The sequence below is a fragment of the Meles meles genome, chromosome 13 (assembly GCF_922984935.1).
Source record: "Meles meles chromosome 13, mMelMel3.1 paternal haplotype, whole genome shotgun sequence".
In the NCBI taxonomy this organism is placed as follows: Eukaryota; Metazoa; Chordata; class Mammalia; order Carnivora; family Mustelidae; genus Meles; species Meles meles.
Window position 1 is genome coordinate 60,442,041 of NC_060078.1, and position 24,307 is coordinate 60,466,347.

The window sequence follows — 24,307 nt, forward strand, 5'->3', positions numbered from 1 at the left end:
CCCCATTTGTCTGCTCTCATTGATGGGGTTGGAGGTAGTTGCCTTAAATGCATGAGAAGGGACAATGTTAAAGAGAACTGGGCTGATGGAGCCAAATAAACTTAACACTGGAACATAAGTGCAGGCTGTGAGGCATGAGCAATAGGAGACTGAAGTTGGGTTAGTTCATTAATCTGGGGGTTTATGGAACACTCTGTTCTAAGGAAGAATCAGTTTAGGTCTCTGCTCTGTTTCCCTGGAGGTGGGAGGTTGGGAAAGCAGTGATGGGTAAAGAGAAGAGGTGGATTAACATAGTTAAACTGATAGCCTACTATATAGATAGCCTCCTATTTAACAGTATTGTCAGTCACCTCCAAGTTAACCCAGCTGTGTTATTTATTGCTCTAATTATCCAGTGTCTTTAGGAAGTGACTCATTATGAAAGACTTAAAATTTTAGCAAGGAAAAGGACTTTTTTAAATGTGCAAAATTCATATTTATAGTAAGGTTGATGAATAGGTCATATGAAGGAACCATTATGTTTGCATTAGCACAACTTAATGGCACATGAATAGAAAATCTCTGTTGAAAAAGCCAAACCAGAGATTTTGGTAAATATTTTTCTAGTAGTAGAATGTGTTTTCTGTTGCTGTTTGTTTTAAGTTGCAGTATATCTTAAAATAACAAATATTTTATATTTTTAAGATGTTTTCTTCCTAAGAAAACTCCATCAATAGATGCGTGCTATTATCTTAACTTATTTGGGGGGGGGGGGCATGGACCTTACCAGTGAAGTTTTGTTTTGTTTTGTTCTAAAGATTTTATTTATTTGACAGACAGAGATCGTAAGTAGGCAGAGAGAGGGGGAAGCAGGCTCCCTGCAGAGCAGAGAGCTGATGTGGGGCTTGATCCCAGGACCGTGAGATCATGACCTGAGCCAAAGGGAGAGGCTTAACCCACTGAGCCACCCAGGCGCCCCTACCAGTAAAGTTTTAAGTGAGAATGACCTTTTGTAATTTTTTTGGAGAATGAAAAAGTAGGAGTTTGTGTTGAAAGTACTTGAATTAACACTGTTGATATTTGTTGCTGTTTAACAATATTGATGTTTTTAAAGGACAGCTGTTTAGCTTAGCTCTCGTTCGCAAATGTGAAAGGCAGGAGAGTTAGTCTCTATCATAAATACATAGTGAAATGCACTGGGAAAATGGTGGTAGTCATTTTTGACATTTTTAAATTCTGTCCTTTGAGGTCATGCTGGAAAGAGAGGAGATAATATTTGTAAAATAATGCTGTGCTCCCTTGTACCCAGAATTAGGTCCTCACTTAATAAAATATAGTACAAGACCAAAGGGAGGAATACTGAGAATTAGTTACTGTTGTCTTAAGTATGGCTCTCTATTTTTTGAAGCATAAATATTGATGTAGATTTGCATTTAAGCTATGAGAACCCACCGTCTTGACTCATTTGGGGTGAGGGAGTTCAAAAATCATTGTTAGAGAAATTGATTTCTCATTGTCTGATTTCTTGAGGATGAATAAAAACAAACCATTCTTTTCAATCTTGGAAGAATAAGAGGTGTGCAAGTGCTTATCAAAGAATTAAGGCCATAAATACGTACTTTTATGAAGTCCCCTAAATCTTAACACAGAGAAACTGTACAAAATTTCTTCTTCTCGGTGTATTATTAATGCATCAGTTACTGTGAAAATGCCTGAGACCATGGGCTTTTATATAGCCACACCTCCATAATAATGATTAGCTTATTACCCAAAGTCCAGGCTTGTCTTAAGAACAAAAAATCAGTGTATTCATAGAACCTTAGAATTTCAGTATTGGGAGGGATATAAAAAGCCATTTTGTTGCATATAGGAGTCCTTTATGAAATATTTGCAGGGGGTCATATAATCTCTGCTTGATCACTGCCAAGCCTAACTTGTTGAGGCATCTTGTTATCTTTATCACTATTGATTCTATAAGAAAGTGTTCTCTCAAGAAGGAGTCAAACTTTTTGTCCATTTAGTGATTAGAATTTTGCCTTTCAGAGTAAAATAGAGTAATTGTTTTCCTGTTCATATATTTATATGTTTGAGCATAGCTATCATGTTGCTTGTATTTTCTGTTCTCAGGGTGAATATTCCTGGTTCTTTTAGTATTTCTTTGGAAAATATCAGTATTCATTCCTGCCATTTTTATAACCTCTTATTTTGGTGGAAGGTGTTGTCATTTTGGTTGTCCTTCCTTGTGAGTACATTCCACCTTGACAGTGTCCTCATTACAATGTGGCATGTATAACTAGAGGCAGTGCTGCAAAAGTGTGTAATAGTGTAATATACAGGGAAACATCTTGTTTTTGAACACAATTTGGATTATGTAATTTAATTACTGCAGCCTAAAACTGAAATCCTTCTTTGGTATAGGGGATAGAAGAATCTCTAGGAACTTAGCCTGAGTTTGTTTCCTCACCTTTTCTTTGAAGCCAGAAAAGCTTATATAAGCACTTTGAAAAATGACAATGTAGTGGCATATCTGGTACAGGTATTTTAAACCTAGCTCCAGTTCCTGAAGATGGTGAACATCTGCTTAGAGGTATTGTAGAGCTCCACAATGCACTAATTGAATTACTCTTTTCTGGAGTTGCCGACTGCACTAATTGAATTAGAGAGAGAGAGAGAGAGTGTGTGTGTGTGTGTGTGTGTGTGTATAACTGAGATAATTCGAGCCTTAACGGGAGAATTTGTGGGAGATATGACTGATGGTGTGTACTGTGCTGCTATCTAATGGCAACCTATGGAACTACTACATGGTCTCCAGGGAAGAGAGAATGCAGTCTTCTGATCTGGTGTGACCTCAGTCTAACCCCATGCAGTGTAGTTCAAAAGGTCTCATGATGTATTTTTGTAATTCTGAATCTAAGAAGAAAGAAGGTGATTAATTTCTCCATTAAAAATTAAGATAGGTTTTGTTAGGCACAAAAATTTTTAAAAGAAGTATTAAGTTGTAAATATTCAACTGAATTTAAAACTTCTAACCTCTAATACAATGGGTGAAAACAAATCCAGTGTACTGAGTTAATGGATCATGTTCTTTCTTATTTTGCCTTTCATATGACACAAATGTAAAAAAGAATTACTTTTTTTGAAATGTCTTAGCATCACGGAAAAGAATGTTAAATAAATTGTTCTTAAATAAAATTTCTTTGTGGTTTTTAAAATACTGAGATCAATGTAAAAGTATTAATAAATTCTGCTATACATGAGTATGCTTTATAAAAATTTCAAGATTGCTATAGGAAAAACATTTTAATTGTAGCAGTATCAACAAGTTCTACAAATCTCTGTTGCTCTAGTTCATTGTTTAAAATTTAACGTTACCACAAATTTGGGCAAGTTTGAGATTCTCAGGAGTGAAGTAGGTAATTCTCTTCCTTTTCTAAAAAAAGTATCTGTTACAATGTAATGCTTTTTGTAAAACGTCACACAAGTATAATTCTGTGCAACTTTAAAAGCAAACACAATGAAGAGAACTCAGCATGAATTGTTGTTTTGATTCAGTTTAAGCATTCTAACTTGTAAAATAACCCTTCACAGAAAAATACATATTCGTAATCTCTTGATTTATAGAATGTGTATGCGTGCGTGTAATACCACTTCACTAATAGAGAAGTGCTAATGGTTACCTTTCTGAGCATTTAAAATGATCTTTTAATTTTACAGTATGAAAGAAACTATATATATATAAAGTATTATAAAAGTTTTAATCTCTTCTGTACAGTCTTTATTAAAATAAAATGTAAGTTTGAAATAATCCAGTGTTTTATAGGCAAGTTTGTATTTTATTGTAAGATTGAGCTACTTGGGTTTTTTTGTATAAATGGCTTTGATGAAAATAACAAATCTGATATGTACTCTATAGGCTGTAACGGCATTTTACTGATTTAGAAAATCGTATTTTGACATCATATAGCTCTAAAGCTTTACAAACAACATTGCCATTCACAACTAGCCACAATTCCGTTTATTTCATATATAGAGTACCTTCTGCATGCCAGGTACTATACAAAGTATTGGGCATAAATTAAGAGTCAGACCCTGTCCTCAAGGAGCTTATAGTTATGTATTAGATATTTATTGAGAACCTATGTACCAGACACTGTGCATATAACTTAGGGGACCTACTACTGTGAATAACCATGAGTTTAATGTATTTTTCCCATTCGTTGAATTAGAGGTTTGGCCTAATAGCAGCCTTTGGAAGCTGTATACCGATGTTCATATCACATATAACTCATCTCAGAAAGAGTCCTACCCATATTTCAGACTAGTCTGTCTCTTAAATGGCTTTCCTTATGCCTTTGGATACCTTCTAAGGGGGCAGTGTTGTTTTGGGTAGTTTTATGTTTAGCTTAAAAAGAGATGGGTAACATTTATTACAGTGCCTCCTGCTGGTAGATCATAGATTTTTCAGTCCTTGTCTCCAGAAATGGTAATACCCACTTGTGATTTGGTCGTTAGCTCAGGGCTTCTTCTAAGGCTCTAAATGGGAAAGAGTCCATTGCATGCGAGGTATAAAATGCTTCTTTAAAAAGTCTAAATTGTCCTGGGACCAGCCCTTGATATAAAAATTCATAGAAACCTGTTTTTCACAGAGTGTGGTAACTCCTTGCCTTAGTGCTGTAGTGTTAAAATTCACATTGGCCAGGTTGTTCTGTAAATTAAACACTGACAGCTACCCTCAGGGGAACAGCCAATGTATTTATGATGATGTGCTGATTACACAAAATACACTGCAAGCAGAAAACAGCTGCAGAGAACAAACCTCTTAAAAAGAATACAATTACAAATAGCACCCTCAGTATTTCTAGTGGTGAGTGTAGAATACAGCATGCTAATATAGGTTTCTTACTTAGTCTGCCGGAGAACAAAAAATCTGAAGGAGATAAGTTAAATTACGGTTGATTGCACGTGTGGTGCCAACAGAGCAGTAAACAAATTTTGTTTCCGAAGAACACAGGTACAAATGTACAAATATCAGGTGTAATATAGCCTCTCCCCCCACCCCTCCTTTTTGCTAGTAGGTTTTATTACTGCTTTTCTCATATATAGTAGGGCATGGCCTTATGATAAGGATTCTGGACATTTGAAGGATATTACACAATGAATTGAGCAAGGGAATATTTAAATTGGTATGTTGGGGTTTAGATATCAACATTTCGTTTGAAGATACAGCTCTGTATTTTCGTTATTATTAGTGGCTTTGAAGACTTTTACCTTTGGAATTAATAAAAGGAGTCATGTCTTTATCTATGGTCAGGTCCTTTTGATTTTTTAGATTCCCTTTTTTCAAAAATACAGTGTTTGGGGACACTGGAATAGTTGGGTAATTGCATATTTCTAGAAGAATCAACTTTCAAGTATGTCCCCTTTTATCCCTGCGTGTTTTGGGTTACATGCAGATAGGTAAGAAGATGAGAAAAAATGTTAGTTTTCCTTGTTTGAGATTGTGTTACAGTTTAGGGTTAGTTTCTATAAAATATTTCAGCTGCTGAGCATGGTACTTCTGTTTAAATCAGTAGAAAATATGTTGATCTTCCAAGACATAAATTTACTCAAGCCAGCTCTGAGGTATAGCAAGGGGGACATAGTGATTGGAAACAGTTCACTTCACCCGCCTGAAACTAAGAATCAACTTTGCAGTGTATGGATCACTGGTATGTAATAATCGACTATTATTGGTCTGTCTGTTGGTCTCTTTTTAAATCAGTTTGGAACCTCCCGGAGTTATTTTCTTGCTCTGCTGACATCAATCCCATGTGGCAGAGGAGTTGTATATAACCAGTTTGGTTTAATCAATAGAATAATTGATAAACCAGATAAGATTTAAACTGATTATGGCCCCAACAGAATTCCCCAGAGGCCTTGGACTCTCTTAATTTTGACATGTGTGTTGTGTACCCTGAGGATGAAGTGCAGTTTGAATTATCTGTTTTTATTTGCTTAATGACGGGGAGGGTGTTAAAGTCAAATGTTTAATTAACCCAGCAATGGGCTGCGTTGTCACTTACACACAGCTGATTGAGATATCTCATGGAGAATACTGAATAGGAATGATAATGTGGCACTGGGACGGAAGATTGCTTTTTCAATCCATTTGCTGGGTCACTGCTTTGAATGTCTTATTGGATGAAAGGCATTCAGCCTGGAGAAAAAATTCAGCATTTAAGTACATTTTGTTCTCTTCTCCCCCTCCAGCCCCCTCCCTGCCCAGAAGTTAACTAAAACAGATATGTTCTAGGTTTAATAAGCCATTCATGTACTAGTAAGAGATCAGGGTAGCCAGTAGCCTCAAGCTACATAATTTCCTGTGGAAACGGAAAAATCCTACTAGCCTCCAAGGTATTCTAAATGTGAGCTCTTTTGTCCCTCACATGCCTTGTTCCTTGCCATTATTGTGTAGTTGTCTTTGGTTACTTGTCTCTTGCCTCTTTCTGTTGTGTTTGCTTGATATGCAGCCACTCTGAGGCCACAGGCAGACCTTTTTCTCCTAAAGAAGCATATACTTCTGTGCATTTTTATTGTTTCATACAGTTGGCTTCTATTTGGTTAGATCTTTAATCAAATATTATAGTGAGATTGTTGGACAATATTTAGAAAGATGAAAATGTGACGCACAGAGATTCTTGTTCCTTTTGCTACTTTTATTATATAAACAATTGGTTCCTGGTATATTTCATTTTGTTGAGAGGCAGTTTGCTTTCTGTATGGACTAAAAACTAGGCCAGGAAAGATTCTAATAGCCCACACCATCAAAAATGCAGTCCAGGCAATTGGAGTTTTAATGACTTGCTGCCCTGACTAGCTTTATAATCAAATGTAAAATTCTTTGGAGGCGTATTGAGAAAAACTTAAAAAAAATTTTTATCATGACTTTCCTTCTTTGTGGTTCCTATGTTCTTCTTCTATCCCCTAAAGATCTAAACCAGGAATTTACTAATTTTTTTTCTTTGCTTTAGTCATTTGTATTCCAGAGAGCACAATAGGGAGAAGGATACAAGATTGATTTTTTTTATGTGTGTCCTCTTGAAAGCATAGTGTGGGGCATGATACTTAGAGGTGCGGGGGTTGGGGGTGGATTTACAAAGCAATAGAAGCATGCAGCTAGTTTTCAGGCGCAGGTTGGACTTCTCCGGGTCAAGGCAGACCAGACGAGTAGCTTATCTTAAGGGACGCAAGTAATAGACCAAATATAGAGCAGCTATTTCAGGAATCATGTAGGTCATTTAATTATCCATTATGATTGAGTGGCTAATGCTCTTTTGGCAATTACATGACCTCTGTTATTCTTGAAACCTTTCCAGGCCCTCGTGGGTCGAATGACCCACCAGTCAGTGCTTGCAGACTTCATTCCACTCAGAAGGAAAAGAGATGCTGGGAACTACTGGCATTTAGAAATGGCTATGCTTTCTTTACCGACCACTACCCAGAATGTCTTTCGTACAGCAGTCAGTGATAGGCAACTGGTTTTGAAGTCAACTTTTCCTTCATTGTCTTCAGTAGCAAGAGCAAGAGGTACATTGGTTGCAACAAGAAGGAATTGTGGTAAAACAAACTTTAATATCAAAGTTGGCTATTACAGTATTCACAGGTTCTGTGCTGCAAGAGCAGGTACTATGGTATTAAAACTGATCTCTGTTAAACCAGTCATCCATTATAAAACTCTGAAGTTAGTAAAGCAATGTTTTCAGCCATAACACAACAACATGCTATTGTTGATGATACTAATAATAGATTTTTAAAAGTCATTGATTATGATTAATTTTAATTAAATTAGCCAATTTAAATCAACTGATCATTATAATTCTTAATCATTTTAGCATGATCATTTAAGTTAAAAGGTCACTTTAAAATTGAGATGCTGGGGCGCCTGGGTGGCTCAGTCATTGTGTCTGCCTTTGGCTCAGGCCATGATCCCAGGGTGCTGGGGTGGAGCCCAGCATTGGCTTCCCTGCGTGGCGGGAAGCCTGCTTCTCCCTTTCCCACGCCCCCTGCTTGTGTTCCCTCTCTCTCTCTCTCTCTCTCAAATAAATAAATAATAAATAAAATTGAGATGCTGATCCAAGACCAAATAATTCTGGAACACATTTGGATTGTTTCTCACTTGTTTTTTCTTTTGTCAACAAAGGATCATTAATATTTCCAAAGAAAACTTTACTTCTGCTAAATGGTAGTAAAACTTACTTTTTTAAATTGTGGTGACTTTTCAAGTAATTCTGAGAAAAGGAAATACAGATTTGTTGTGATTCTTTAGATTAAGAAGAGTTACAGTTTAGAAAGGAATGACAGATTATTTGTAGGATTTGTCAGGAATGCATAAACAAAATTCTCTATACTTATTAGCAAAATGGAAAATTTAATGTATATAACCATTCTCTAGCATTCCAATAACTTAAGGCCATAGGCTTAAGAGAAATAATTTTGTTAGAATAACACTCAAACATATCCTTTAAGTAGAAACCATTTGTGTTGTTACAGAAAACGGATCTTCTTTTGGAGAAAAAGAAAACTATTTTTAAATTTGTTATACATCAGATACTTTTTTTTTTTTTTTATTTGACAGAGAGAGAGAGATCACAAGTAGTCAGAGAGGCAGGCAGAGAGAGAGGAGGAAGCAGGCTCCCCACCGAGCAGAGAGCCCGATGCGGGGCTCGATCCCAGGACCCTGAGATCATGACCTGAGCCCAAGGCAGAGGCTTTAACCACTGAGCCACCCAGGTGCCCCTAAATTTGTTATACATCAAAGAGCATTGTTAAAGCAACTACAACAAACCTACAAGGTTGTTTATTCCTGGGGCAGTAAAATTAGCCATCTTTCCAGTAAATTTGTTAAACTATTCCTGGTAGAACTCCCAAGTTAATCTGTTTTGGTTTTATTTTCATTTTGTTGTTTGGTAATATTAACAGATGAAAAATTGAAGATGTGAATTGGCATTTATAATCTTTGACCCTGCAGAAATAGCACCCCTTGTACTTAAATTTTAAGTCCTTCAGGCCAGTACTACCTTGGTATCTGGCTACTTGGAGGCTATGAGAAGGCTGGTCGGTGTAAATGATATTAGCTGTTTTCTATTGAAAAACATATTTTTCCCTCATTGTAGTTTTTTAAGTATCTGTAGTGGAGATGAGGAGAAAATGAGATAGCCAAATTTACAGTGAAAGCAGAAGTTACAGCTTAAACTCAAGTATCCTGAGTAAGGAGTGTAGTTAGTCTATTTGGCATTTTAAGAAGAGAGCAAGGGATGCAAAACAAAGTGTGATTTTTTTTTTTTAAAGATTTTATTTATTTATTTGATAGAGAGAAATCACAAGAGAGGCAGGCAGAGAGAGAGGAAGGGAAGCAGGCTCTCCGCTGAGCAGAGAGCCCGACGCGGGACTCGATCCCAGGACCCTGAGATCATGACCCGAGCCGAAGGCAGCGGCTCAACCCACTGAGCCACCCAGGCGCCCCCAAAGTGTGATTTTTGATTTCTTATTGATACACTGCAGTTCTTTGAGGCATATCCTTCAAGTCCTATGTTGGACCATGTTTTCCCACCCTTGGGAACCAGAAGTCTGTATAAGTCTATGTAAGAGATGATATTTAATTTTAAAGACCTGAAAATCCATAAAGACTTTATATAATTAGTGGAAAATCCAGAGGATAATAGGCCCACAAACTAGTAATTTTTTTAATAATAAGGAGAAAAGGAGAGTAATTAGACAAGGGACAGTTCACAATTGAAATCTACCCTGAACACAAATCTTAACATAGTCCAGTCTGGTTTTCAGAAATTTACTTATTTATGTAGAATAATTTCATTTTTACTCCACAATATGTAGATGGTGGGGATATTATAGTTTATCAACTTTAAAGGAGCCTTTAATTTTTTTCATGACATTGAATTGTAATAAAATGGGAACACCAAATCAAGGAAGATACCCAAGGTGACGAGAGTCATTTAGCAGAAAAAAATTCAGGAGCAAGGGTGACAGAAATAACTGATCTGCAGAGAAAAAGGATTCTGGCATGCATCCTAAGGGGTTCTATAGTTCTCAACCCCATTTTGAGAAATCAAAAAGATCTACAGAATGCAGATGTCTTTGAGTTACAAAAATAACCAGATGTCCTTATTAGTAGAAGCAAATGTTTGCCTCTTAATTCACACAAACTATATTCAGAGGATTTCTGGATGAAATATTGTATAAATAGGGCAGGAAAGAAAATTGTGGCTTGAAAGGCTCTGTCCTAAACATCTAGTCATAAAGGTAATATCTTGAAAAGGAAAATAAAAAAACATACTTTAAGATTCATGTAGATTTAAAGGTAAGAGAGGCGAAGTAAGCTAGTTACACTTTTGTTCACATGATAGGTAAATTTGGTTTTTTATTACGAGTGTCTTTTAATCCCAGTCTCCCTGGTGAATTTTTGTTTATTTTACCATGCTTGTTTAGCTACTTTGTGCATTGTCAATTGTATTTTAAATGGTGAAAGCATATGAAACTCCTTTTTTCCCCGCTGAATGAATGATAGTTGCCTTAGTTCTCTCAAGAAAAACAATCTACAGTAGTAGATAAATGCCCCCTAGCAAGCCTCTTGGGATTTTTAAAATACTAAGCCACACTGTTGCAAATAGAAGTGGTTTGGTGACCTCACTGGGATGTTAAGCGGAATCAAATAAAAAGTCTACTCGAAAGGACAAGGTATGAAGTTTTTGTTTTTAAATCAAGCCTTCGGAATCAAAAACCTTTAGAGTTTAGATAGACTGTGACTTCTGATGTGGAGCATATTAATATAATTACAGACTCTTTTATATACTCACAGTCATTCCTGAATTGATGTTCAAACCTTTCATTAAGCCACAAAGCTGACCGTGTTCAAATGCTGTGTGATATCTCTCCTACTCATAAAGCAGGTAACTGTTTTAGCCTTTTTTTTTTTTTATTCCCAAATGTATTGACAGAAATTTGTCCTTCTCCTATAGCTGTAACTATACTTTTAATGGTGAAGTATTAAACAGCTGTAATACGATATATTCTATAACTCCAAAGTTAACAAAAGTGCATTTACTGCTCCTTCATGCCCTTGCCTTGTCACTCCCTAGTGCAGCTCCGTCTCTTCCATCCTTCTTATCAGAGTATCTCAGTGCTTAGTTGAGCTTGTTTATCTTAAAAGAGCAGGAGGCAGGCTTTTAGGGAGTAAGCTACATGTTCCAGTATAACAGGCACCAATGCTGTTTGACTTGAAAAACATTTGATCTCTTACATTAACAGCCCATGTCACTGTAATAGAGACTACAGCTGGGCTGTTCAGTTTTCTGTTATTTTAGCTCTGAAATAACTGTTAGTGCTGCTCCAAAATCTCCGTGTTTAAAATTGTATATTGGCTGTCCCCCCAGGACTCGTAAGTAAACAAGGTGATATGTGTGGCCAGAGGGAGCGTATTTTGTTAGCTTTGTTTTAAATAAGAACCTTCCCTATCTAAAGGTGTCTGATCCCTGATGGTGTGCTGCGTGAGTTTGCTTGTGTAAATTTGTAGATGTCGCAATATTTTAAAGCAGATTTTTGTTACTAATGTGTGAGCTGAATAACTATTAATTATGGACTTACTTTTTATTTCCCCTCGAATAATGAAGCATTTAGTCTTTCTCACCAAGCTTAACTTAAGATATCCTGAATGATTTCCCTAAGTAGAGCAGTTTGTATAGCAGCTGTTGAAAATGGGCAGGCAAGAATTTAAGGGGTATGTTTGTTAGACTTAAATTTAAATTTAAATTTAAACTTAAATTTAGCTTTATTTTAAAATATTCAGTTATTGGTAATTTCTGTGCCAGGAATACTTTTGACAGTTGGAATCAAGGTTAGCAGTATTTAAAGAACAGAAAATAAAATTTGTAAAATCAGATTGCTGTTTTCTTCCTTTTTTAGAGTATCTCTTATTTTAGTAGTGATAGAATGGCGGCTTATAATAATGGTAGAATGACAGCAATTTTACTCCTTCCCTTCTTCCTTTCTCTATTTATTTTTAAGAACCTAGTTTGTTTTCCTATTCTAATTCTCTTCTCATATGCTACAACACTACCAAGCCACCGAGCACTTTCTTCGAATTTAACCGAAAATACATACATCAGCTAGCACAAGTATAATTGGTTGAAAGGCAGCCATCTATCTGGGGAGTTCTTCTAAATACCGAATGTGTCATGTGCTTTGACATGACATATTTGTAATATCTCTGAATACAGAAAGCACTTTCTGTGTTAGCTGTAGGTGTTAAAGCAGTAGTGTGTTTTAAGAATGTGTGCAGTGCAAATTCTGGCTTGTGAGGTAATGACAAGTGTTTGCTTGCATAGACAATATATTTTTTCCCCCTGAGGTCCCCACACACCTAGTTTCCCTCAAGCTCATCATCTCTGTCAGGTTAATCAATAGGCACCGTATGGCAGAGGGTCAGTAATCAGTGTCATCGTGCCTTTAAATCGTGTTGAAAATTTGCTTAAAGCCTGGGCCAATTAACATCGAGATGATGAATGGATGGGAAGATGGGAAGAGCCTGACGCTCAGGGGCTTTGTGAGGAGGAGATGCTCAGCTGTTGAGCAGCAGACACCAGCGAATAAAATCAGCCATTCATGTGAGCTCAGTCCACCCACTCTTAATGATAATGTCAATCTAGCAAAATATATACACATTGGAGTTGTCACGAGTTCATAAATCAAAGGAGTTTGTCAAAGGCATTCAGATTAACGAGGCAGCAGCAATAACAAGTCAAATTTGCATAGAGAATTGCTCGAATCTCAGTAAATTATGATCCTGTTTTTCATTTGATTATTTGCTAATGTCTCAAGAGGGAGAATGATTATATTAGCATGCAAAATCTACTCCAGAAGTAGAAATCTGAAGTATAGAAGACCAGCACACTATGACAATTAATCAGTTTCTGCATACTAGCATAAATGCACAAGGCCCAGAAATGAACTTCTTTTTTATTATTATTTCTCCTTGCTACTGATCCAAATGGTTCAGCTTGACAGAGACTTTATATTGCTTTAACAGTGTTCTGAATTGTGCCTGCAGGCAAGACATAGTTATGCAGCTATAACCAACCTATCCATCTGCCAACCAGATTGGAATTCTCCTATCCAAGGCTTCCATTAACCCCCACTGACAGCTCCAAACAGGATTAAGAATTTGGAAGCATAAAAAATAGTTGTTCTTTGCAAATATACACAGTCCCTTTGCATTTTGAGAAAGGCTACATCTGCAGTGTTTTATAATTAGTGTCGGACAGTGTAGCAGGAGAAAAAATCTAGTTGGTTTTTGTTGTTGTTGTTGTCTTTTTGGACTTCTGTCATAGAAAGTAAGGCAGTACTAATGGAAGTCCTGTGTGTTTGGTTGTCTGAGAGTGCTTTCCATTATATCTGGTTCCTAGCACTGTGCTTGTGTTGGTATATTGCTAGAAAATACCACTTCTTGAAAGCTTTAACTGGTAGATCTTATTGAAGTTTAGCAGGATAGGGAGGCTTTGATGTGGTTGTGGTTTAATCGAGTATGTCAAATGATAAACGTGCTAGAGAAGCAGTGTGCATGAAAACATGCCAGAGAATATTATCTTATGAGGACACCTCAGGTCCTCCCTAAAACTGGTCCTTGAGTAGGATTCTTCAGTCAGCTACTGAACTTAAATGACCTATGTGTTTTTTTTTCCTCCATCGATGCCAAAACAATTAATTAGAATTTGTTTAGATACACACACAGTATATTATTTATGTCACCTTTCACTGAAGAGTTTAAATGATTTTTATTCCTGTAGTTAAATTGCCTTAATTTTGTAAAAGAATAATTATTTCTGTTTTTGGGAATTGCAGATCATATATATTTGGAGGCTATAATTACTCCAAATGATACAAGTTAATGGAAAAATATTAATTCAGTTACTAATTTACCAGTCATGCCTACTGTGTGATGTTTGCAACTAGCTATTAGAAATTGGTCTCTCAATTTTTTTTCTTCACGTGGTTGTCATTCTACATGAAGATAATCAAATGACTCCGTTTTTTCCATGTGTTCAAAGTCAGAGTTATAATTCACCACAATTTACCCACTTCACTAATATAACTTTCCTGGTTACAGAATCCTTTGAATTTTCTCAATGAGGAATGTAGCATAGGTAGAAAATGTTACTTCTAGTGTTGGAGCTGATTATTTTATTTATAACAGATGTCTATTCAGACAAGCTCAGACTCTGTTGCACCATCCATCCTTGAGCAAGCTGCTTATTCAAAGATTATGATGAGTCATTATGAGTGGCTTGACTTTTCATCACTGTGTAAATTAGTTTAGTTTTTCATTTGATTATATAATCAACTCTTGATTATCCATGTCATCAGGAGTTGTGTGTTCAAATAGATAACTGAAAACAGTAAATAAGCCACTTACTAGGTCATGGAGAATATTGCCCTAGCCATAAACCTGCTGTGTGCTATCATCAAAATCTGTCTACTTCTTGTTTTAGACACCAAAAAAAACCAACCAAACGAAAACAAAAACCCAGCTCTGAAGAATCAGGAACGGTTTGCTTATTTACAGAAGAACTTTTCTTTCCTAATCAACGGTTGGCAAACTTTAACTATAAAGGATCAGACAGTAAACATTTGAGGCTTCATTGGCCATAGGATCTCTGTTGTGATTACTCATCTTTGCCATTGTAGTATGCAGGTTGCCATGGATAAAAGGCAAATGAGTGAAGGTGGCTAAGTTTCATTAAAACGTTATTCGTAACATAAAGGTGTATCATTAAATAATTCTCTCTCTCTCTTAAAAAAGTTATTTGTAAAAACTGTGTTTGGAGCAGGAGCCTACTCTGAGTTGTCATTACCAGCATTATAAGCGATGGGATAGTAGGACTGTAGTTCGGCTGTCACTTTGAAGGTTTTTAGCTTTGAAAACCTTTTTTAAAGCTAGCCGGACAGTGTGAGTATAGGGCTTCAATTATTTACTAAGCATTTATCCATATATTATGTAATGTGTTGCAAAGTAGAGGGAGCCACAAAGACTTTACCAAAAAGAGCTTTCAATATTACTGGGTAGTTGAGAGTAATATGCAAACATTTATCTATTAAGTGCTAAATTGTGTGGTCCAAGATAAAAATGTTAAGGAATTTCCAGTAGAGAAAGTGGAAATAGTTATATGGTTTCTTAGAGAATATGACATTTGAAATTCATTTCAAGAATGGGTAGGACTTGAATTGATTAGAGTTTTTTCTTGTGTTTTTACACAAGAGTGTAATGACATTAAATTGAGTGAATGACATTAAAATTAAGGATCCTCCCAGCCTGAAAATATTGAGATTATATCACATGTTTATAAGACTATGAAGAGACTTGATTAAGTAGGGCAGAAAATGTTTGCTGATGGAATTAACTTGATGTCATATAGAAGAAAATTCTGGAAGGTCTTGGAGTCCAAGCCTAAAACTTAATATTTGATTTCATAGGAAGAAAGGGTCATGAAAAATTTTTGAGGGAAAAGACTACCATGACATTAGTGGTATTTAAGAAAGATTAATTGGCAATAGCATTCAATTGAACAAACACTTAAAAACCTCACATTATGTTCTCAAACTTTGTGCTGAGCCACTGGAAAATGAAGATGAAAAATACTGGCCCCACCCAGAAGGAATTCTGCAGTGCGCGGTAGGAGTGGAAAGCTTGTTCGTAGAGAGATATGATATAGAGAGAGATAAAGCGTAAGTGCCGAAATAGAAATAAAGTGCTAGTTCAGAATAATCAGTTCCAGCGGGGGTTAGTGGGGTGGGAGTAAGGAGAAGGGATAGGCATAGGCTTATCAGAGAAGATATCATTTTAGTTGACTCTTGAATCAGAATTGTAATGATGTAGAGATCAGGAAAGGAGTCTATTTGTTTTTAAAAGATTTATTTATTTATTAGAGAAGAAACGGGCAGGGGGAGGGGCAGAGGGAGAGGGAGAATCTTTTTTCTTTTTTAAGAGTTTATTTATTTATTTGACAGACAGAGATCACAAGTATGCTGAGAGGCAGGCAGAGAGACAGGGGGAAGCAGGCTCCCCGCTGAGGAGAGAGCCCGATGTGGGGCTCGATCCCAGGACCCTGGGATCATGACCTGAGCCGAAAGCAGGGGCTTTAACCCACTGAGCCACCCAGGTGTCCCAGAGAGGGAGAATCTTAAGCAGACTCCCCACTGAGCTTCGGAGCCTGATGTGAGGCCCAGTCTCACCACCCTGAGATCACCACCTGAGCTGAAATCAAGAGTCAGACACTTAGCCAACTGAGCCACCCAGGCGCCCTAGGAAAGGAGTCTATTACACACTGAGGGAATAGAAAATAGGAATAGCAAAAGCACAGGGATGCAAGAGTGCTTTTCATACTGTGGAGAATGATAAAATAACGTCATGTAAGTAGTTCAGAGACTGATGGAAAGGTAAAATGGCCAGATTGTGGTTGCTATACTAAGAAGTTTGGACTTAATCCTTTAGGTGACAGAGAGCTATAAAAGGGTTTTGGGCAGGGTGTGGGGTAGGGTGAGGTAAATAAATGTCTTTTTAGAACATGGTTCTGATGGTAGTGTATAGAATGGATCACATATGGGTTTAGGCAGGCATGTCAGAAGGCTATCTCAATAGTAATAGCACTGGTAATAAAGTGTTGGTGGTCTGGACTAGAGTAGAGGTTATGGAAATACAAACCGAGGGTTAGATCTCTCTCTTTTTTTTAAAGATTTTATTTATTTATTTGCCAGGGAGAATGAGAGATCACAAGTAGGCAGAGCAGCAGGCAGAGATAGAGGGAGAAGCAGGCTCCCTGCTGAGCAGAGAGCATGATGCGGGGCTCAATCCCAGGACCCTGAGATCATAACCTCAGCCGAAGGTAGAGGCTTAACCCACTGAGCCACCTAGGCACCCCCCAAGGGTTAGATCTCTTAAAATAGATGATTGAAAGGAAAATTGGTTAGATACATCCCAAGAAAAAAGGTGGGGTAAAAATTGGCTGAGGATTTAAGTTTGGGATGAAAAGAAAAGTTGGGAGGGAAGGAGGTGGCCTAGGATGGGTAAGAATGGTAAAAGAGTGCTTTAAATTTGGATATGTTGATTTTGAGACTGTTTATTTAAATCTGCCATCTGAATACTTTCTTTGAAGTGATTTCTTTGTCTTTTTTATTCACCCCCAAGTTACTTCTAGAAACATTTTATCCAGAATACATCCCTGAGATCTAATGCACAAGCTTTAGCATTATTTCACTATATTCACTTTTTCTTATCCAAACGTCTGTTACTTTGTCTATAGGTGTTACAACTCAATGCTTCCAGTTTGAAGTAAAATTCAAAGTTGTCTGCCAGACTTTTAGTCTCCCTTTTAATTCTAAATTAAATTTAAATAAATTAAATTTAAAATAAATGCTGGGCTAAGAGAGAAATATTTGAGTTAATATGAAAGGTAATAAATTACGTAGTATTTTTTTCAGAAATACTTTATTATGAAGCTGCTATGTATATCATATTGTTACTCCCAGACTACAGATACATTCTGCAAATGTATTTACTATAACTAAATGTTTAATCTGAGTGTTGCAAATGAGTTGTTCGAAGCAGTCAGGTTTTTCCTAATTAGGTTAAGTGGTAGAATATAACTTTCATTATTTATATTTAAGGGAATTTCCCCCCAAAATTTACTTTTCACTTATCTGACTATTTTTCCATTTTTAAAGGTATTTTCTTCTAGATTTCATCTATTTTACTTGTTAATTTTTTATTTTATATAATTTCAGAATTACAGAACAGTTGAAAGAATAATACAAAAAATCCCCTTACACTCTTCGTACAGATGCTCCACATATTAACATGTTACCGAATTTGCTCTATATGTACATACATAAATATGATCACATCCACTTACTTTTTTCTGAACCATTTGCAAGTTACAGACATAATGTCTTTTTACCAACATAAGTGTTTCATTCTATGTTTCTTAAAAACAAGGACGTTCTTTCAAATAACCACAGTACAAATTTATCAAAAAGAGAAAATTAAATGTATAAACAAATGGTGGTACAGCCATATAGTGATACTACTTGGCAATAAAAAGGAAAGGACTGTTAGGACGCCTGAATGGCTCAGTGAGTTAAGTATCCAACTCTTGATTTCAGCCCAGATCATGATGTCAGGATCATGCGATCAAGCTCCATGTCAGGCTCTGTCCTCAGTGTGGAGTCTGTCCGTCTCTTCCCCTGATTGCATACGGCACACTCTCTAAAATAAGCAAACAAATAAACAAATAAATAAATAATTTTTTAAAAAAGGAAATGATTGATATATTCAACAACACAAATGTGTTAAGCTAGGTGGAAAAAGATTCTAAAAGTTATATTCTGTATGATTCTATTTTGTGACATTTTGGAAAAGACAAATTATTGAGAAAAAAATCTGTTATTATGAGGGAAAGGGATTGACTATAAAGGGGCAGTGCAAGAGAATTTGGGAAATGATGAGTTGCTTTACATCTCGATTATGATGGTATTTACATAACTGTATGCTTTTTGCTGAAACTCATATAATTGTATACCAGAACAAGTAGATTTTTCTATATGTAAATTTTAAAAGTGGGGAAACAATCATGAAATTAACATCGATACAATGTTATTAGCTCATCTGTAGAACTTACTCAGATTTTCCCAATTGTTCCAATAATATCCTTTATACCATTATGTCATGATGCTCACCCAGTAGTTACCCGTCAAAATCAAATGAAATTGGGGATCAGGAGGAAGAAAATTGTGGGTATGGCCTAGAGAGGCACTACTCTTCCTCTTAGGTGCAGATCACTCTTCTTCATTATATAGTTCTCGATAGAGAAGTTTATCATCAATTTTGCTTTAATAAACCCCCAGAATAATGTCAGATCACAGGTTGCATTTAGTTGTCCTGTCTCTTTAGTTTCCTTTCATCTGAAACAGATCCTTAGTCTTTCTTTGTATTTCATGACTCTGACATTTTTTTGTTAAGTACAGACTAGTAATTTGGGTTATCTAATGTTTTCGTATGAACAGATTGAGATTATGTGTTTTTGGCAAGATTTCCTCAGAAGTAGTAGTGTGTTCTCAGTACATCATATCAAAGGCACATAATTTTTTTAAAAGATTTTATTTATTAGAGAGAGAAAGTGATCACAAGCAGGGGGACGGGTAAAGGGAGAAGCAAGCTCCCCTCTGAGCAGGAAGCCTGATTCGGGACTTGACACCAGGACCCCGGGATCATGACCTGAGCCAAACGCAGACGCTTAACTAACTGAGGCACCTGGGCACCCAGGAGGCACATAATGTTAAGGTGGTGTCTACCACATCTCTCCACTGTGAGGTTATTGTTTTTCCTTTTGTAATATTAAACATCTCATGACCACGTATTTTAAGATCATGTAACTATCCTGTTATTTGTCTAACTCTCACCCACTAATTTGTGGCACGAGTCTTGCTTGCATCAAGTGGGTACCCTTAAATAGAACTTACTGGACGTAATTTAGCTTGATGACCAGGTCAGTTATGAACGTGACTTACTGGGATGCACCACAGATAAAGATAAGAGGGATAACTGTGCTCCTGAGAGGAGAGCCTGGGTGATGTTGGAGAGCACACAAGCTTTGAGAACCACTGAGATAACCACTTGGGTATACATGGGTGTTTCATCATTTCCCTCCATCCTCAAGACTCTAAACTATTTTTCTGTTTGCTGCCTTTCTGGCTCTCTTCTTCACTATTAGAAGGGTGTCTTACTCCTTGCTTCTAATATCATGACTGTTTAATGTCCCTACCTCTATTTTAAGGTAATAAATTTAGTGATACCCACTCAATAGTTCCTCATTTAAATCAGATAACGTAGAGGGTCGGGAAGAGGAAAATTGTGGATATGGGCTAGATGCTGCTCATTCTATTATGTTCACATTACTGTTTTCACTATGTAATTTAGTACGTAGTTTACCATCAATTTGGTTTCACCTCATCACCTATAGACTAAAAATGTGATTTATAATAACTTCACTATTGCAGACTTCTGCCAAAAAGTAACTAGGTTTCCAAGTTTCTTATGATGACATTTTAACAAAATGTAATTAACGTTGAAATATAGGACTTTTGCATTGAATTAAACCAGGTTGGATTATAAATGATACTGTATTTAAAGGAAGGTGGAACTTCATGGTCTGGGGAAGTTATTTGCATGTTGTAAGTTTATAATTGAATACTGGCTTAAGTTTGTATTACATAAAACACTTAATTTTAGCATTTAAAACATTTGTACTTTATTTTTGTTAAAAGTTAAATATACAAGTTGATTTTATGGGTTTATTGTTGACTTTTCCCTTCCTCTGTTTATCTTAAAGTGGCATATATTGCTAGTTTCATTATTTGGACTACTTTACAGTCATTACTTCCACTGTGCCTCTAATTTTTTTGTAAATCGACTATATTACTTTTTTTCCAAAATGGAGAGAAAACCCAGTTAGAACTTGGAAGTTATTGAGTCTCTGTGCCTTCCTTTGTAGCGTAGCATGTTTTTTCTTCTTTGTCTTAATTTTAGGGACCATTACCTTATAGTGGTCATCACAAATGTCAGATATCAAGTTAAATATCTTTTAAGAGATTTCTGCCCAAAAGGAACACCTTACAACACGGGCCTGTCACACCAACTACAGGCAAGGCACAAGGTATACAGATGTTAGCCACAGAGGTACAGGGTCTTAAAATGACACTGTGTACGTGCTGCTTATCCTTAAATATCTTTTAAAATATAATATTTGTGGGACGCCTGGGTGGCTCAGTTGGTTAAGCAGCTGCCTTCGGCTCAGGTCATGATCCCAGCGTCCTGGGATCGAGTCCCACATCGGGCTCCTTGCTCTGCAGGGAGCCCGCTTCTCCCTCTGACTCTGCTTGCCACTCTGTCTGCCTGTGCTCACTCGCTCTCTTTCTCTCCTCTCTGACAAATAAATAAAATCTTAAAAAAAATAAATTAATTAAAAATAAAATAAAATATAATATTTGATAGAAACAACAAAAGGTATATCTAAAATAGTTAGGATCCTATACTAGTAATGTCATAGTTGTATGAAAATTTTCATATAAACTCATGTTAGAAATAATTTCTGCATCTAAAAGTAGTTTCCCAGTTAGAATGTGATGAGTATATGTAATGTAATGAGTATATCAAAATTTTTCTAAGCTTGCAAATTTAAAAATATTAACACTATGAATGTAGTTGTGGAAAATAAAACCGAAGTAATTTGTATTTGGATTTTCTGTACTTTGCCTTGCAGGTGGTGACTTATATGTGTTGATTACCAAATTTTTTCCAATTATTTTGTAGTGTGGTAAAATACATTTAACATAAAATTTATCATCTTAACTATTTTTTAAGTGTATGGTTCAATGGTGTTAAATATATGCGTAATATTTTGCAACCCATCACCCTTATCCATTTCCATAACTTTCATCTTATAAAACTGAAACTCTGTACCCATTAAACAATAATTCCCTATTCCCCCACCTCTCCCAGCCCCTGGCAACCACCATTCAGCTTTCTGTATAATTTTGACTACTCTGCGTATCTCATGTAAGTGGATTCATATAGTAATTATCTTCTTGTGACTGACTTGTTTCACTTAGCATAATGTTCTCAAGGTTCATCCATGTTGTGGTATATAACAGAATTTCCTTCCTTTTAATGGCTGAATACTATTCCATTGATATATTACACCACATTTTATTTTATTTTTTACTCTTACTTATTTTCTTATTTTTATTATGTTATGTTACTTACCATACAGTACTTCATTAGTTTTTGATGTAGTGTTCTATGATTCATTGTTTATGAGCAACACCCAGTGCTCCTTGCAATCTGTGCCTTCCTCAATACCCATCACCAGGATCGCCCATCCTTCCACTTGCCCCTTCCTTCTAAAACTGTCCGTTTGTTTCCAGAGTCCATAGACTCTCATGGTTTGGCTACCCTTCCGATTTCCCTTCTCCATTTTCCCCTTCCTTCCCCCAGTGTCCTCCATGCTGTTCCTTATGTTCCACAAATAAGTGAAACCATATGATAATTGACTTTCTCTGCTTGACTTATTTCACTTAGCATAATCTCCAGTCCCATCCATGTTGATGCAAAAGTTGGGTATTCATCCTTTCTGATGGCTGAGTAATATTCCATTTACACCACATTTTATTTATCCCTTCATCAGTCATTGGACATTTGGGTTGCTTCCATGTTATGAGCACAGATGTACACATTATCTCTTGAGACTCTGCTTTCAGTTCTTTTGAATATATACCCAACTGAAATTGTTGGATCTCTGATAATTCTGTTTCATTTTTGAGGAACCACCATACTCTTTTCCACAGCAGCTCAGTTCTTTTATAGTCCCACTAACAGTGCATAAGAGTTCCAATTTCTCAACATCCTTGCCAATATATATTTGGTTTTTGTGTATTTTTGATAGAGTGTTCTTAATGAATGTGATGTGGTGTCTCCATGTAGTTTTGATTTACATTCCTGAAATGACTAGTGATGTTGAACATCTTTTTGTGTGCTTGTTGGCCATTTGTATATCTTCTTTAGAGAACTGTCTATCCAAGTCCTTTGTACATTTTTGAATTGGGTTGTTTGAAGTTTTTTGTTTGTTTAGTTTTACAACTTCTCTATATTCTGGATTTAAAAAAAGATTTATTTATTTTAGAGAGAGCACACGTGTGCACACATGAATGAGAGGGAGGGGCAAAGGGAGGGGGAGAAAGAGAATCCTAAAGTGGACTCCCTGCTGAGCATGGAGCCCCATGAGGGGCTCCTCCCAGAACCCCCAAGATCATGACCTGAGCTGAAGTCAAGAGTCAGGTGCTTGGGGCACCTGGGTGGTTCAGTGGGTTAAGCCTCTGCCTTTGGCTCGCCCAGCGTCAGGCTCTCTGCTCCGCGGGGAGCCTGTTTCCCCCTCTCTCACTGCCTGCCTGCTTGTGATTTCTCTCTCTCTCTCTGTCAAGTAAATAAATAAATTTTTAAAAATTAAAAAAGTCAGGTGCTTAACCAACTGATCCACCCAGGCGCCCTTATATATTCTGGATGTTAATCCTTCATCAGATACATGATTTGCAGATATTTTCTCCCATCCCATGGGTTGCTATTTTATTACTCTGTTGATACTTAGAATTCTGAACTTGCTTTCAATTGGATTGTATTTTTTTCCCCCTCCGTTCTTAAGTATTTAAAAATCCCATTGACATTTATGGTCTTCTAGATGCTGTTTGAGGTGATAGTGTAGTGGCAAGAATGGACTGTAATTTTATTTTATTTTTTTAAGATTTTATTTATTTGACAGACAGAGATCACAAGTAGGCAGAGAGGCAGGTGGGGGGGAGGAAGGCTCCCTGCTGAGCAGAGAGCCTGATGAGGGGCTCAATCCCAGGACCCTGGGATCATGACCTGAGCCGAAGGCAGTGGGTTAAGGCCTTAACCCACTGAGCTACCCAGGCACCCCTGGACTGTAATTATGTTGTTTTGAGATAAGTACTATGTTATTTTTAATAAAAGAAAAATCAGAGAAGAGGACGAAGAGAAGGAACTATTTATTCTAGGATCCAGACTTTGAGAATTTCTAGTGACCAAACATTTACTATAGTTTAAAACTAATTATTTAAAATACAAGGTAATAATCATGGTTTAAGTTATTACTAGCTAAGTATAAACTGGAGCTTTCTCGTGTCCAGTGTCACCTGCATTTTCAAAGACCAATAAACTAGATTCCTAATGACTGTGATCTGCTGGGCAGTGCTTAAAAATAGATGAAATACTTTCCACCTAGGTCCCTACTTAAATTTATTTATATACATGGGCATATGTTTTCCTTTATGTAAGTGTATGTCTATGTATATAAATCTTCAAGTGAATAAATGCATAAATATACATGGTATTCTAGCTTACAGAATTAGAAATGTAATTCAGTTTACTCCCACAGAATAAGATTGAAGATAATGAGAACTGAATTAAAGCTTACTTTCTTTCACAGAATTCCTCAGAGAGAGAAGACTGTAATAATGGCGAACCCCCTAGGAAGATAATACCAGAGAAGAATTCACTTAGACAGGTATGAAATTCAGTCTGTCTTAAAATAAAAAGCTACCAACAACAGAAGAAAAGACAGGAAACCCTCAATTTGCCATTTCGTTAAGCACTGGAGCTTAAATTAAGAGTACTCTGAAGTTGAGGTGGCTGTAGCCATCAATTTCAATCAGG

The 24,307-nt window shown here is 36.5% G+C and overlaps 1 protein-coding gene across 4 annotated transcripts in view; it reads left to right on the forward strand.

Moving 5' to 3' along the window:
* The window catches only part of BTRC (beta-transducin repeat containing E3 ubiquitin protein ligase), a 181,898-nt gene that overhangs the window by 78,378 nt on the left and 79,213 nt on the right, over positions 1-24,307 (forward strand). For 2 of the 4 annotated variants that reach the window (XM_046027159.1, XM_046027162.1), the window contains one exon: positions 24,081-24,158. The exons of the other annotated variants lie outside the window; for them this stretch is intronic. In XM_046027159.1, the coding sequence (XP_045883115.1) occupies positions 24,081-24,158 (78 nt within the window). The remainder of the gene's footprint in view (positions 1-24,080; positions 24,159-24,307) is intronic. 4 annotated transcript variants of the gene reach the window in all.